The sequence below is a fragment of the Chionomys nivalis genome, chromosome 23 (genome assembly GCF_950005125.1).
Source record: "Chionomys nivalis chromosome 23, mChiNiv1.1, whole genome shotgun sequence".
NCBI classification, from domain to species: Eukaryota; Metazoa; Chordata; class Mammalia; order Rodentia; family Cricetidae; genus Chionomys; species Chionomys nivalis.
Window position 1 is genome coordinate 13,619,628 of NC_080108.1, and position 16,104 is coordinate 13,635,731.

Genomic DNA, 16,104 nt, shown 5'->3' on the forward strand with positions numbered 1-16,104 from the left:
TAAAGAGTTTTAAGTATTAATTTATTATTACTGTGTGTGGGCATGCACATGCCGTGGCAGATGTGTGGCAGTCAGAGACCACCCTGTGGAGTTGATTCTCCTTCTATCTGTGTAGGTTCCAGGGCTTGAACTCAGGTCACCAGGTTTGCGGAGCTTCACCCTCTGTGCTATTCCAAGGGACCTGCTTTTGTTGTTTTCTGACACAAGGTCTGTGCTGGTTAATTTATTGCCAACTTGACACAAACTAGAGTCACTTGGGAAGAAGGCAGCTCAGTGGAGGAACTGCCTCCATGAGACCGGCCCATGGGCAGATCTGTGGAATATTTTCTTGATTAATGATCGATGGGGGTGATGTACAAAAAGAACAAGATAAGCAAACAATGGAACTCGATCCAGGAAGCAGCGTTCCTCCACGGTTTCTGCCTGCAGGCTCCTGTCCTGAGCTCTGGTTTGGCTTCTCTTGAAGATGGACTGCAACCCATAAAAGGAAGTAAACCCTTCCTTTCCAAGTTGGATTTGGTCAACGTGTTCTCCTTTTTCTGTTGTTACTTTTCTTTTTCTAAGATTTCTTTTTTTTTAATGGCGTATGTGTGTGTTTGTGTGTGTGTGAACCCTAGTGAAATTGTCCGTGAAGGTTAGAGGAGCAGGGAGCAGGTCTTCCCTAGAGCTGGGGTTATCAGCAGTTGTGAGCTTGTCTACACGGGTAGGTGCTGGGAATTGTACTTGGGTTCTTTGAGAGCAGTCTGCTGAGCAACTTTCCCATCCCCTTGGTCTGTGTTTCCTCAGAGCAACAGGAAAGTAACGAGGACAGGGTCTCATGTAGCCCAGCCTAGATTTGAACTTGCTATGTAGTTGAGACTGTCTTTGAACTTTTGATTCTCCAACCTCCCACCTCTACTTCTCAAGCACTGGGGCAGTGGTTCTCAACTTGTGTGTCTTGACCCCTTTGGAGGTCACATATCAGATATTTACATTGCAGTTTATAACAGTTATGAATTACAGTTATGAAACAGCAGTGAAATAACTTTATGGTTGGGGGTCGCCACACCATGAGGAACTGTATTAGAGGGTTGCAGCATTAGAAAGGTTGAGAAGCCCTGTGTCTGGGCGTTCGGCCTCTGCCGTCGTGTCCAGTAGCATTGCCAAGTTTAGTCACCCAATCTCAGTCCTAATGAGAGCGAAAGTAACAAAGGAAGAAAGTATTCTAGCTCCTCCCACCCAAGTGTTCTCCCCCCCACCCAGCAGCCTGTGGTACCTAAAAAGAGAGGAGGCTACACTCTTGCCAGGAGCAGGACATCTTTCCAAACAGAGCCCGCTTCGACTTTGGAACATCATGTAACTTCCACTCTTGGAGAATACTGGAGTGAAGATGGCCAGGCAGTTAGCAGGGTCACAGTCATGTGCACACACCTGCCTGCACCCCCTGACTTCAAGGCTTTGTTGACATCACTTCCCTAACCCTTTTCTGTGTCTTCCCTTATTAAGCAACACTTCTAGGAAGGCTCCTCATATGACGGTGTGGTAGCACACACCTGTAATCCCAGCACTTGGGAGGCCGAGGCAAGACGACTGCCAAAGTCTGAGATCAGATTGGTCTACATAGAGAGTTTTAGGCCAGCTGGGCTACATAGCCAGACCCTGTCACGAACAGACAAACCAACAAACCCAAAGAACAAAGCCAAGCAGAGTAGTGAGATGGCTCAAAAGGTAGAGGTGCGAGCCATCAAGTCTGAGAGCCCGAGTTCTGTTCCTAGGACCCCATGGCGAAAGCGGAGACTCGATTGACTCCCTCAAGCTGTTCTCCACACGACTGTACAAATAGACACATATATCACACAAGTGCACACATGAGCGCGTGCGCACACACACACACATATGCATGTGCGGTATTAAAATAACAACAAAGTGATGCAAAAACAAATCAGAAAACTGAAAAAAGTACCACCCCCAAAACCCATCTGTTTCGCTTGCTGCATTCCCAGATTCCTGTCACAGAATCCAGAAGTTCCTTGAGAGTGCTTTGACACCTTTGTGACCATTGCATTTTTGTTTCTTTGTTTTGAGACGGGTTATCTCAGCCTGGTGGCTTGGAGCTCACTATATAGATCACTGGCCTTAAATCTGTCACAGTCCTAGGGTTAAGGCAGGCACCACCACGTCAGGCTTGTGACCATGACATTCTTTGTTTGCCTCACGAGTCTGTCAACAGGGTTCTGCCAGGAGGCTGCAGCCTGGGAGGAAGCAGTTCATCAGTGGTGAAAAGAGTTCGCTCTTGGAGGCGCGGGGCCGAGTGTAGTTTGAATCCTGGCGATGTCCCTAAGAAGGTGTGTAATCTTCTGAAGATGAGCTAGTCTTGTCGGGTCTCAGTCGCTTGAACTGCAGAATTCTACACACACACACACACACACTAAACAGATAAATAAAAAGTAAACAAACAAAATGTTTTTTAAAAAATGAGACAATATTGGGCCTGGAGAGATGGTTCAGTGGTTAAGAGCACTGGCTGTTTTCCCAGAGGACCTGGGTTCAAGTCCCAGCACCCGCATGGTGGCTCACAACTGTCTCTAACTTCAGTTCCAGGAAATCTGACACTTTCATACCAAATGCACATAAAAGAAAGTTAAATAAATATTTAAAAAGAGACATGATGCATATCAAATACTGAGGAACTAGATGGCAGGGGGTGTAGCTCAGTGATACAGTCCGTGTTTGACCTGCATGAGATCCTAGATTTGATGGCCAGGACTGCCAGGACAATAAAGCCTCACGGAAACACTTGCACCTAGGAGACACACCCCTCGAGTTAGCTACTGGTACTCATGACTCATTGTCACCCTTGGAAACCTGCTGGGGCAGCCTTGTCTCAGAATCTAATCTTCACTGAACTGTGCTATCTCTGGCTCTAACTACTTCCCCTTTCTCCACGCTTTGAATATGAGGGTTCCCTAGAGAACAGAGCCGGTAGGACAGATGTATACTACCAAGGGGGTGTATTAGATTGTTTTGTTCGACACTGGCTCTACAGCCCAACCACCGAGAGACTGACAGCGGGGCGGTTGCTCAGTCTGCACAGCTGGATGCTTCAGCATCCTCAGTCTGACTCCTGGAGAGTCGCTGGTCCTCGGTCTCCATTGCGAGGCTGAGGTAGGTGTGTGCTGAGGGCTGGGAAGGACGAAGGACGGCAGCAATCAGAACAAAGGAGCAGTCTTTACCCTAGGACCTCCTTAGAGCTGGGCCATCCTGGAAAGCACTGCCCACTCAGGGGGAGGGCTTCCCGTCCGTCCATCCTTCATGGAAGTTCTCTTGCAGACCTGCCCAAAGGAGGGTTTCTTTTCTTTCCCCTTTCGTCCATGTATCTTTACTTGCAATTGTTCATTGCAAAGAGTCCTCGGTCTGTTTTGAGGCCTATGGTTTCTGTTATACTCTGAATGCTGGGCTCTCTAGGACTTCTCTTAGCTGTCCTGCTGTCCTGTGTTGTGGGGATCCTGCAGCTCCGGGCCTGCTTCACGAGCTCCCATGGATCATAGATGGGGTGGGTGTCGTGGTGGGTCAACTCACAACCCTGGTTCCGGGCCTGGGTGGTTGCAGAGTTGCCAGCCCTCCAGGTCTTCTCCATCTGTCCTCAGCACCATGGTGAGCGCTCCGGCACTGCCCCAGCTAGTTCCCCTTGGCAGCAGCGAGAAAGGGGCTTTCAGACCCTCAGGGTCAGGCAAGGTGCTACAGCTGGTGGGGGGAGGGGCAGTTCTGCTCTTATGACCTCAGAGTCAGCTCTCCCACCCACCACAGGCTGTAAGGGGTGGGGAGGCATCTCTTTCCCACCCTTACTACCCCATGGCAGATGAGGGCAGGGCCGGATCTCTCATGCTCGTGTTCCAGGGTTGGCTCACCCACACCCCCAGCTTAGCTTTTTCTATTCTTAATTGGCATCTAGCCAAGGACAGCCCACTGGTGGGTGTGTAGGGATATAGCAATGAGGTGAAAAGATGAGCTTGACCAGTTACATGCTACTCAGTGGATTATGGGATTGAGCGGCTGAGATGATCTTTAATGGTGCTTTTGCTGCAAAGAAGAATGGACCTTTAATCAATGCCATGACAGGTGAAGAAGAGAAAAAAGCTATGAGGTAACAGTGAAGGATAGGATGGGGGTATTCTCTTGCCTCTGTAGAGGACAGGGTGCCCTAGAATGGGTTTGATCCCCACGAGAGGGGCAGGTACCTTGGGAAGCTGTTTGGTTCTGAAGGCATCAGGTGAACTCTCACTGACTCCTGAAAATCCTGGGGAGAGAGTGTAAACCTCCACTCAAGATCACCCGGGTGCAGCAGGTCTCCAAGGTGAATGGCCTGTTATGTTGGGACAATGTAGGTCAGCGCATTGGCTCATGCTCAGGGCCACACTGCACGTGTGGAGGTGAGAGGGCAGCTTCCAAGGAGTCTGAGTCCTTAATATTCATCTAACACGTGGGACCTGAGCACCAAACTCAGGTTCTGAGGCTTGGCAACCACTGCCTTTACTCCAATTCACAGAGCCATTAACACAAACTTTGGGTCTGTCTGTCTCTTTGAAAACCCCTAGACTGTCCTGGAAGTCACAGTGGAGGCCAGGCCATGGCCTGAAAAAGATTCAACCCAGAGCTCTGTGGCCTTGGACCAGGACTGCTCTGGTTTTCATAGCACAGATGGCAGGACTGGTCCATACATCCAGGGTGGTTCACACTAACCTAGATGGCACACCACTGGGCCTGGACAGCTCTCCTTTGAACCTCACGAATCACAGACCTGGGACTAACTACACACAAAAAAAAAACGTCATTCGAACACAGGAAGACACTTGTTCCCTTGTCCCATATGACCCATTTATTACTCATCAGGTGGTTCTATGCTTGCCATTAAATAATTGAAGGAATTAAAAAGAAAATCAAATAGAGTTTTGTATATTAGTTTAAATGCTTGAAGGTACAGAATTAGCAGAAAGAACTCTGTTTTGTGTTTTGGAAAGAAGAAAAGAACAAGCTGGAACTGTGACAATCTGTTTGGCAGAAGTGAGAACAGAGAGACGCTGATAATCTAAACAGTGTAATCACAGGCAGGGACAGAAACAAAAACTAGACGCTTCGACGCAAGAACCGGGGTGTGTGTGACTTGTGACTGACTACTTATAGAGAACGGGGCAGGAACGGGATCAATGTTTGGTGTCTGTGGGAGACGCAGCTGAAAGTGTGCATTTGACAACTTGAAATTACTGAGGGGCTGCCAAATGGTTCAGGTTCTAAGCAAAGGCTGTTTGAGGTTTATGGCGAGTGTAAGGTTACTGAGAATGGGGCTTTTTCTTTGAATTATTATTATTACTTGGAGGTAGTGTCTCACTCCGTAATCCTGGCTGGCCTCGAACTCATGGTGATTCTTCTGCCTCAGCCTCTCAATTGTGGGATGTTTATAGGCTTGCACCACCATGCCAGGCAAGTTACTGAGAAAAAAAGGGCGGGGGGGACTGAGGATAGAATTCGGTTGAATACCGATGCTTTGAAAGCAGATTACAAGGGCAACAAGAAAAGGTAGCCCTAACAGAGTGAAGATACCCCTTAGGAGCTTGCAAAGAAGAGCAAGGAGCATAAAGTAAGAAGATCAACAGTTCTCCCGTTTCAGCGTCTCTGTCCCCCAAATTGAAGAGATTCAGCGGCTGTCCATTTTAGCACTGCTGCGGAGAACGGAGGCCAGGTAGACAAAATGTGGCAGGGAGTAGGGGTGGAAGTCTTTCGCGTCAGTTTGGGTCTTTCTTGAGTCCAACAAGAACACCCCGGGCCACCTGAAAGGGCTCCTTCCATGAGCTGCAAGGCGGACGGGAAGAAGTTTAGATTTCAAGCTCTCGAGATTGGCGGCCTTTGATTCTTAGCCGCCGATAGGACGATGGCGGAGGAGTGTCGCGACAACCGACCAAGCCGGCCAAGGGACGTGCCTACCCGCTCCTCCTCCTCGCTTCCTCAAGTGGAGGGCGAAGCGGGCAGGGGCGGGTCCTGAAAAATTGACCACGCCCGCCCCTTCCGCCCGATGGGCGGGGCCTCAAGGGCGGTGTCTGCGGGGCGGTGTCTGCAGGGTGGAGCCGACGGTGAGGGGCGGGGCGCGAGGACAGCGACAGCCCGCGCACTGGGCAGGAGTTGCCGCTGCTATAGCCGTCCGCGTCTTCAAGGTCTCAGCGCTTCCTCACCGGAGACCGGACTCGGCCGCCATGTCCGCCACGGAGGAGGTTGATGGACTGGGTGTGGTCCGGCCGCACTATGGCTGTGAGTGCCCGGGGCTTGGGATGCGCGGGCGAGGGGCCAGGCTCGGGTTTTCCCGGGGGCTCAGCCGGGCGGGTGCGCGAGGTGGCCTGGGACCGCAGGGACCCGGAAGAGCAGCGCAGCTGTGTGGCTGGCAGCAAGGTTCGCGCCCGATCCCTCTCGAGCGGCGGCGGCGGGTAGGAACCTGGAGGCCTCAGCCTGAGCCAGGCGCTGCGGCAGGGGAGCCCCACCCAGCGCCTCCGCCGCTTAGCTCTACTGAGATTGGGGAAGACGGCCTGGGGTGAGGTGGCAGGAGGACTGTGCAGGGCGTGTCCTGGGCACTGGACCCAGGGGTTCTGCTCGGGCGTGGTGGGAAAGTGCTGTGCTGCCCCGATTGCTGCCTGCGAGGGTGACCCAGGGTACAGAGACACGCGTGGCCAGATTAGCTGTGAGGTGTAGTTTTGGGCAAGCCACTTAAGCTTTCTCGGGCTGGGTTCTCTCGTCAGCGTTTCAAAAGTAAAATTAAGACACACACACACAGACACAGACACACACAATACTCCCTCTCCCTACTCACACACACTTCCTCATTTTCTGTGGCCATACCTGCAACATCAGTGAGCTAACTCTACGTGGGATAGCAGTTACAAGAGGATCCCTTTGGGTCTCGGGTTTAGATTTTGATTCATGTTTTGGGAAAAGTACATTCTTAAAGGTTACTTCAAAATATCCACAGTTATGTGTGAGGTAGTGTGCCTCGTTTGTGAAATTCGAGATGAATAAGACCGTGCAGTGCCTTCCAGAACTGTCAGAGGCAGGTGGCCAAACGGTTGATAATAAGATGTGGAGATGGGGAATTTAGCCCAGTGGTTGAACACTTGCCTAACAAGTTCAAGGTCCTGGGTTCGGTCCTCAGCTGGGGGAGGGGGATGATGAGGTGTAGAGAGTGATGGGGGTGAAGAGAAGGGACTTGGGGAGGCCCTGGGAATACAGGTGGTGACTTTTGAACAGAGGTTTGAATGATGCTGTGTAGGGCAGGGTGGGCGTGCAACAAACTAAATACGGTACTGGAGACTATAGGGATTCTTGTGGAAGACCCTGCGTGGTGTGGCGTGGTGTGGCAGTGGATTGGAAGGGAGAGAAGGGGGAAAAGTGTTTCCCAAAGTGGTCAAGACCAGAGTGAAAACGGCTTTGATCACTTTCCTACGGAGTTAGGAATTCATTTCTTACCTCTGTGACTGTGGAGGAGGCAGATTGCTTCAGGGTTAAGCCCTCAGGCCCTGGAGAAGGGAGGATTTGAATGTAGGTCCCTTTATTAGTCCTGAGGCTGAGTCCATCCAGCTTCAATTTCCTTGTCTGTCCAATAGTGGTAATGGGGGATTGTTCTGGGCTTTAGTGAGAGAATGTGTGTAAAATGCTTAATCCCACAGCCGGGGTGGGGGCGGGGGCTTTGACTGTGGCTATGGGATTAAGCATTTTATATACAATCTGCGAATAAAGAGGGGAGAGTGTGGTGCCCTCTTAGTTCTGACCTACAAGGATAGACATTAGTTGATGCCTTTTGAGGCTACAGGAAAATGCAGTACATATATATTTAAAACATTTTGAGAATTCCATACATATAAAAAAGTGAAATATGATTATAACTATTTCTCATCTTTCCTTTTCACTAATGTATCTCACTATATAACTCTAACTGGCCTGAACTTGCTATTTAAAACAGTCTGGTTTTGGACTCAGAGGTCTGCCTGTCTCTGCCTCCTAAATGCTGGGATTACAGGTTTATGCCATCACTCCTGGATCTTTTTCTTTTTTTTTTTTTTAACTTTTTTTTTATGTGTATGGGTGATTTGTTGTCTGCATGTATGATGTCTGTGCACCATTTGTGTACCTGGTGCCTGCAGAGGCCAGAAGACAATGTCTGATCCCTTGAAACTGGAGTCATAGCCTATTGTGATCCTTCATGTGTCTGCTAGGAATTGAACCCAGGTCCTTTGCAAGAGTAGCCAGTTCTCTTAACTTAGGCTGAGTCATCTCTCCAACCTTAAAAAAAAAAAAGAGAACAAAAACAAACAAAAAACAACCCCCCCCAAAACCCAACCAACCAGGTCCAATTAGTGCTGCCCCTGTGTGCTGGGTATCAGATTGTCTGTTGGAGCATGGACATCTTACCAGTGACCACCCTTCCATATCATACTTTTTTTTGATTTTGTGTGTATGAGTGCCTGCATGTATGTATGTACATTGCATGCATATATGATGCCCTTGGAGATGAGAAACAGGGCATTGGATCCCCTTGAATTAGAATTACAGATGCTTGTGAGTGGCCATGTGGGTGCTAGGAACCCAGGTCCTCTTCAAGGGCTCTTAACTGCTGAATCATCTCTGCAGACCCTTATCCCCCCACCCCCCAAACACATTTAAGGGTAAGATGAGTGTAGTTGAAGCCGCATGTGTTTGCTTTTAGGAAAATCATTTGTAGTACACCCGGCTACCCACATTTCTAAGGGATTGGCAGCAGTCTGGTGGCCACGGCCCTCGTTTATTGCCGAGGAAAGGTAGATCCTGGCCCTCACCCTCTTTCCGTCCTGTTTTAGCTGTCCTGGATAATGAGAGGCTCACCGCAGAGGAGATGGATGAAAGGAGGCGGCAGAACGTGGCCTACGAGTACCTCTGTCATCTGGAAGAAGCAAAGAGGTAATGAAGGGAGCGCTTGAAGATTTGTTTTTATTTGTGTGTGTTTGTTTTGGTACCCGCGTATGGGTACCTGCGGAGATGAGGAGAAGGCAGTACATCTTCCAGGAACTGGAGTTACAGGCGGTTGAGTCACCCGATGTGGGTGCTGGGAGCCCAGCTCCGGTCCTCTCCTAACTGCTGAGTCATCTGTCCAGCTTCCAGATAGCTTCCTTTGTGTGGACTGTACTTTAGGTAAGAATGTTGGAGGTTGTTAGTGGTAGTCATGGTGACAGGTGGTCCGTGATTGTGTCGAATATTTGTGCATATCGAAGAGATTTCTAGATTTGTGTGATCCAGCTTTTGTGTGTATAGTGGTTGTTCTGGGTCCGGCCAGCGGTCTGTTAGAAATAACATTTGAAGATTTATTTATCTTTATGTGCGTTTGTGTTTTTCTTGCATGTATGTCTATGTGAGGGTGTCAGATCCCCTGGAACTGGAGTTACAGACAGTTGTGGGATGCTGGGAGTTGAACCTGGGTTCCTCTGAAAGAGCAGCCAGTGTTCTTCACTGCCATCTCTCCAGCCCTAGAAATAACATTTTAAGTTTGGGTTTGGTGTTCTTGAGCTTAATGTTTCCTAATTCTTCACAAGTTTTCGTTTCTATACTTAGCCCTGTGTTCCCTTGTGACTTGTGGAGTGGGTATTAGGTTTGGGAGGCTGATGAGGATAGTACCATAAGGGGCTGAGGATGTACCTTTCTCAAGTGTGCCCTAGGTCCTGAGACACCCAGTGCCAGAAGAAAGCCCAAGAAGCTGTCTAACCAGGGCAGTGCTGTAGCCAGGGCAGTGCTGTAGGTACAGTTCCATCCATTTGGCAGCGTCGAGAGACCCTCCATCAAATGCATGCACTCCCATGTGCCCTCCCCACTTTTTTTTTTTTTTTTTTTTGGAGACAGCCCCATGCTGGCCTCAAACTCAGTTCTGTTGCTGAGGCCTGGCTGCTCCTCCTACCACCAGCTCCCAAGTGCTGAGATCACAGGCATGCGAGCACCACGCCCATCTCCTCCGCATTCTTTACCAAAGTGGATGACCAGCTGCTGTTTATCTTTCCCAGGTGTCTCAAGACCTTGTGATCTTAATTTTAGGGTGTCAATTTGCTATCAGTAGTTCCTTTTGTTCTGTTGCTTATATTTCTTTGCAAGATTCCAGAGTAGATAAATACAATTATAGATTGTGTGCAGTGTGGAATAATGAAAGATATTTGTCATTCAAGTTTACTAAAAAAAAATCAAGGATGTTTCAAATGGGGCTGAGAAAACAAGAGTAAAGATTTGACTTTCTGTGTTTCTTAAAGAATTCTAAAAATGTTAAAAAGCACTTCAGGAAAGTTGATAATACATACAACAAGCTTTCTTGAGCCCAAGAACCCTAAGCCCTTCAGAGTTTACTTTCCTCTAAAAGACGACAAAACAGCTTCAATTAGGGTCCCCTGGACTCTCTTTAAGATTTACCTTTTATCTTTAACCGCGTGTGCTCATGCCCACGGAGGCCAGAGCCATCGGATTCCCTGGAACCTGACTGGAAGGAGATTGACCCTCCTGACGTGGGTGCTAGGAACTGAACCTGCCTCTTAACTCCAGAGCCATCTTTCCTGCCCCCTACTGTGTCTTGAGTTTTGGGTGCTTCTCTGAGTTTATAGCCTTTTTAGAAAGTCAGAGAAGGATTTTAATGGTCATTTAGGTGAAGAGTAGCGATAACACTAGTTTTTTGTTTTGCTTTGTTTTGGTTTGGTTTGGTTTGGTTTTTCGAGACATGGTTTCTCTGCATAGCCCTGGCTATCCTGGAACTCACAGGCTAGCCTCGAACTCAGAGATCCTCTTGCCCTGTCTGACACTAGTCTTCCAAATGGAAGTTTCTTATGATAGTGCCAGGGGCTGAAGCGTAGAGAACATTTGCTGTGCCATTGAGCTTCTTTCCCAACTTAATGGTCAATGAAAGTGTAAACAGCGAATATATTGTGAGACAGGGAATATTTTCTCACAGGATGTTTGTAATAAATGAAAACACTAAGCCTCTGCCACTCAAATTGTGAACTTCTCCTTGTGGAAGGTCAAGGAATTTGTAAGCTGCAGCTGGTCTCGGAGGCCATCTTGTGTTCCGTGGAGTCACTGGGACTCTTTTTTTTTTTTGGTTTTTCGAGACAGGGTTTCTCTGTGGTGTTTGGAGCCTGTCCTGGAACTAGCTCTTGTAGACCAGGTTGGTCTCAAACTCACAGAGATCCGCCTGCCTCTGCCTCCCAAGTGCTGGGATTAAAGGCGTGCGCCACCACCGCCCGGCTACTGGGACTCTTGAGGTGCTCGAAAACACCGGCTTTACTAATTCCCCTCACCCCCCAGTAGCTCCTCCGCTTTTGTCCAGTGTTGGCTTTCTACGGTGACGTCGCCGTTCTACCATGTGACATGGACATTCACATTTCATATGTGGTATCTCGGAGCATCTCGCCAACATCCACTGTGATATTGCCATACCACCAGTTTAGCATAAAGTTTTATGTTTCCAAAGCACTGAGGATTTGGGCCTTGTGCTTGCTGCGTGCTAGGCAAAGCACCGGCTACCACGTCCCAGCACAAGATCAATTTCTGTCCAAACCAGCCATCTCGTTCCCGTGAGGAACCTGAGACCTGAGCTTTCTACACTAGTAACTTATTTTTTCAGGGTGGGAGTTGTGTAGCCAAGGCTGGCCTGGGGCTCACTGGTAACTGACTGAAACCATGAACCCCGTGCCATAGTTGTCCGCCACCACACTTGGCTTCTTGTGGTTTTTTGGTTAAGGGATGGTCTTTATTTGTGCAGTGGTCTTTACCCCGGGTTTGTGGTGTGTGCATCAGAATCCCCTGGGAGAGTTCTTACAGGTGCAGCTCATCTGGGTTTTCCTGTTGAACACATTCATAAGAGTCCGACTGCTGAGCTACACCTAAGTATTTTAAATGCCTCTCGTGATTTATCTGGGGTTCTTCTCACCCCGGTTGAGAAGTAAGGTTTTCATACTTTTGACACATTTAAAAATTTTGAATGGTTTTAGATCATAACTTTACAGAGGGTTAACGATGCTCGTCCTTCTCAAGTGCAGCGCCGATGACATTGTCTTTGCAGTATTTCTGAGCCTGTACCTCTGACAAGAGCCGTTTCCAGTACAGAAAAGCAGCCCGTTTATCTAACCCATCGAGAGGCCATTAGTCCCTGAAGGGTTTTTCAGCTGGTTGCTTTTGCAAGCTTAGGGAATGACTTAGGCAGTGGAGACATTTGTGATAGTATTTTTTTTTTTAATAAAATATTTATTTATTTATTATGTATACAATATTCTGTCTGTGTATATGCCTGCTGGCCAGAAGAGAGCACCAGACCCCATTACAGATGGTTATGAGCCACCATGTGGTTGCTGGGAATTGAACTCAGGACCTTTGGAAGAGCAGGCAATGCTCTTAACCTCTGAGCCATCTCTCCAGCCCTGTGATAGTATTTTTTTTTTAAGCTTTGGACATGGTGTTGGGCATCACTTTGTCATACCTTGGCACTGTGGAAATAAATGCTGCCTGTTTTTTCCTAGGGAGTAAATGCTATCACATTTGGATCCAGTACTAGTTCCTCTGTCCCCCACCCATAACCCAACAGCAACCTCTGATTAGAAAATCAGCTATGGAGATGTCTAAGATGCAGCTGGAGAGCGCCAAGAGCCCTGGGAGTGTTAGGGTAGGACCAGCGGAGTAGAGTGTCTGTCTGTCAGTCATCAGGACTTCCTCTCCTGCTCTGTTGCCTCACACGGGCTGCTAGGCTGTGTGCATATGCTCCTGGGTTCATCTTTCCCTCCAGCAAAAGCCCAATTTGCCTTTTTGGGTTGGCCTGGTCCTATTACCTCTCAAGTTGGAGGATCCCCAAGGTCTGGGGTTTGCATCAATCCGGAGGCCAGGAATAAAGATGAGAGCCATCCAGGGGAGAAAGGCTCCCTCCTCACTTCTATTTTTAACTTCCCTGCTCCTGCTGAGCGCTCCACCTTTTAGTACAGAGGCGCCATTGTGCACCCTGGGGCTCTCTCTTTCCCCTGGACCTTTAGCAGAGCCTTGGACCGTGGAGACTGCTGTGTTGTCCATGTCTCTGTGTGTACAGAGGCTAGAAGATGCTGCGGAAACGTGTTTGGGTTTATAGTTTCCCCAAAAATTAAGTGAGAACATTAAGTGTGGATTTCATAAAAGCAAATGAATGATTGAGAAATACAATGTAGAGATTTCTATTTTTTTGAAAAGTGGCTTCAGTATGGAGCCAGTATTCAGTATTAAGCTGGTGTTCTAATAAAATTTTAGAAGGCTGAGGGCTATATAGCAGAACAAAGACTATCAAAGGACATCTTTTAGTGCGTGCATCGATCTCTCTGTCTTGTCTGTCTGTCTGTCTTTCTATGCCTGTTCTGACTGGGCTTGACATTTATTTTAGTTAAGGAGTAGCTGAATGAGAGAGGAATGCCATTTCACCCAGTGGAAGGAGGTAGCACTGACGTGTGAGGAATGTAGCTACTCAGGACTTGAGGCAAGAGCATGGAACAGAAGGATCAGAAAGTGTCTTGGGTCAAAAAAGAAAAGGAGCCAAGAAAGAACGTATTAGGTAGGTCAGAGGAGTGGAGAGAGTGTGGTGGGTTTGGAAATGCAGGAAAATTCAGTTAAGTTAAAGGTCACAAGGAGACAGTTAACTGTAGTACTCTCTCAGCTAATCTATTTAGTCCCTTCTTTCAGAGATTTCCTGGAGGATCTTTTTGAGTCTTCCCTGAGCCACCTTCTTTCTGAGTGCCCACACCCCAGCTTAAGGGTATAACACTCTTTTCTGACTCTCTTTGTAGAAAGGCAAGTTCAGGCTGTGGCTGGTTGGAGATTGTCAGAAACTACATGATGTTAACAGGATCTTGGTGTTAAACAGAAGCAGTTCATCTTCAATTTAGGGGACTTGCAAAGCAGTTTGGAAAGAAAGCAGCTCTCGGAAACAGATTCCCTTTTGTGTGTACAACTTTGCTGTCGGCATAGAACATTTTCTGGGTTGGCCTCTTTGGATCATCTTTCCTGAATTGTATTAGAATTCCAGGAACATCTGGCTATTTCCAGGCTCAGACTCCAATCTGGAAAACAGAAGTTAAGATATTTACAAGGCAAAACCCCCTAATGCTTAGACGAGGTAGCTGGGAAAAATAGCATGCTCCCCAGCTTTTAGAATTCTTAGATGAAGTATAGCTTAAAGGTTGAGGGAAGAAGCAGATGTGTCCTTCACACAGTAACAGTGCAACTCAGTAACAGTGCAACTCACACAGTAACAGTGTAACCCACACAGTAACAGTGTAACCCACACAGTAACTTTGCAACTCAGTAACAGCGCAACTCACACAGTAACAGTGCAACTCACACAGTAACAGTGCAACTCACACGGTAACAGTGCCGCGCACACAATAACAGTGTCGTGCACATGGTAACAGTGCTACAAACTTGAGTTTTCTGTCCTAGTGTGACTGCTAGTCACTTTTTACCAGACTCCCTTGGAAACTTGCAGATGTGAAGCAGAGGCAGGGCATGGTGTGGCATAGGCCTTCAGTCTAGCACTGGGGTTGCAGGAGGAGGTAGAGTTAGGCAAATTTTGTGAATTTGAGGCCAGCCTGGTCTACATAGTGAAACCCAGGACAGCCAGGGCAGCATAAGGAGACTCTATTACCACATCCCCCAAAAGAAAATAAAAAAAGTGAAGCTGGGGCTGGGGAATGGCTGAATGGCTATTGGGGTTAGAGTTCAGATCCTCAGAAACCCATGAAAAATGCAGGTGGGTGGGGCCCATCTGTAATTCCAGCCCCAGAAAACTATCAAGTAAGACTACCACCTTGGCAAACTTATTCAGTGAGGAGAGCTCCTCCTCACTGAATAAGGTGGAAGAGTGATGGAGAAGGATTCATGTGATAAACCTTAGGCTTCCTTGTTCACATGTGCACATGGACCTATGTGTGTGTACATACACAAACAAAAATAAACATGCATATATAAACACACATGAAAACTGGAAAAAGAGGGCCGTAGTGGTACATGCCTTTAATCCCAGCACTCAGGAGACAGAGGCAGGCAGAGCTGTGAGTTCAAGGCCAGCCTGGTCTACAGAGCAAGTTCCAGGACAACCAGGACTACACAGAGAGATCCCGTCTTGAAGAAAAAAAAAGTTTGAGAGAGAAAAAAACAAAATGAAAAACGTGAAGGCATATGGGTGGCCTTGGGGAGGTGGAGGCATGGAGGATCAGGAGTGCAGAGGGAGGTGGAGGCATTGAGGATCAGGAGTACAGATGGGGAGGTAGAGGCATGGAGGATCAGGAGTGCAGAGTCACTGTCAGCACCGCAGTGGGCAGCATGAGACTCAGTGTCAAGACACAAAGAAGCACAGAGCTGGGGCGAGATGGGGTCTGAATGCTCGGGGAGGACGAGACCGGGGAGGACGAGACCGGAAGCTCCTGAGTGTGAGGCCAGCCTCAGCGGCAAAACAAAAGGCACATGGGTGTTGCACTCTGATAATCTCAGGATTTAGAGACTGAGGCAGGAGGATTGAGATTTTGAGACTAGTTTGGGTTTGAGACCTGCCTCAAAAACAGAAAACAGAACCACTGGAACAATCCTAAAAGAAGTCTGATAGAAAGCAGTCAAGTCAGTAGTAGTCGCCATCTTTACTAAGAAAAGTCACAGAGCTGCTCTCATGATTCTTGTAGCTGAAAAAGTCTAAAAAACCCCTTGAATATCTTGACTGTTGAGGTGATTGGGCCATGGAAAAGAATATTGAGAAAATAATGGGACTTTGGGCTTGAGGTATGCGTTCTGATTCTGCCTTTGCAAGCTGCTTGACCTCAGGTGGTGGCCTGCCTTACTCTGCATTTTACAGAGTTGTTGGAGGGTTAAGCGGTGGCCCAGGAAAATACAGGAAACACTCAGTAAATGCATTCTGTTTTATTGAATTTTTATGTTCTCTGGTGTTGTGCCTACATGTATGAAGTTGTCTGATCTCCTGGAGCTGGAGTTTCAGAGAGTTGTGAGTTACTATGTGGGTGCTGGGAACTGATCTGGCTTCTCTGGAAGAGCAGCCAGTGAAAAGAAAAAAGTGAAATACAGAAT

At 48.0% G+C, this 16,104-nt stretch overlaps 1 protein-coding gene across 1 annotated transcript in view; it reads left to right on the forward strand.

Annotated features, from left to right (window-relative positions):
* The first annotated feature begins 6,105 nt into the window (after positions 1–6,105).
* Iqgap1 (IQ motif containing GTPase activating protein 1) overlaps positions 6,106–16,104 on the forward strand; it is a 91,816-nt gene continuing 81,817 nt past the window's right edge. The window contains exons 1-2 of the mRNA XM_057756049.1: positions 6,106–6,279; positions 8,853–8,952. Of these exons, the coding sequence (XP_057612032.1) occupies positions 6,225–6,279; positions 8,853–8,952 (155 nt within the window). The 5' untranslated portion in view covers positions 6,106–6,224. The remainder of the gene's footprint in view (positions 6,280–8,852; positions 8,953–16,104) is intronic.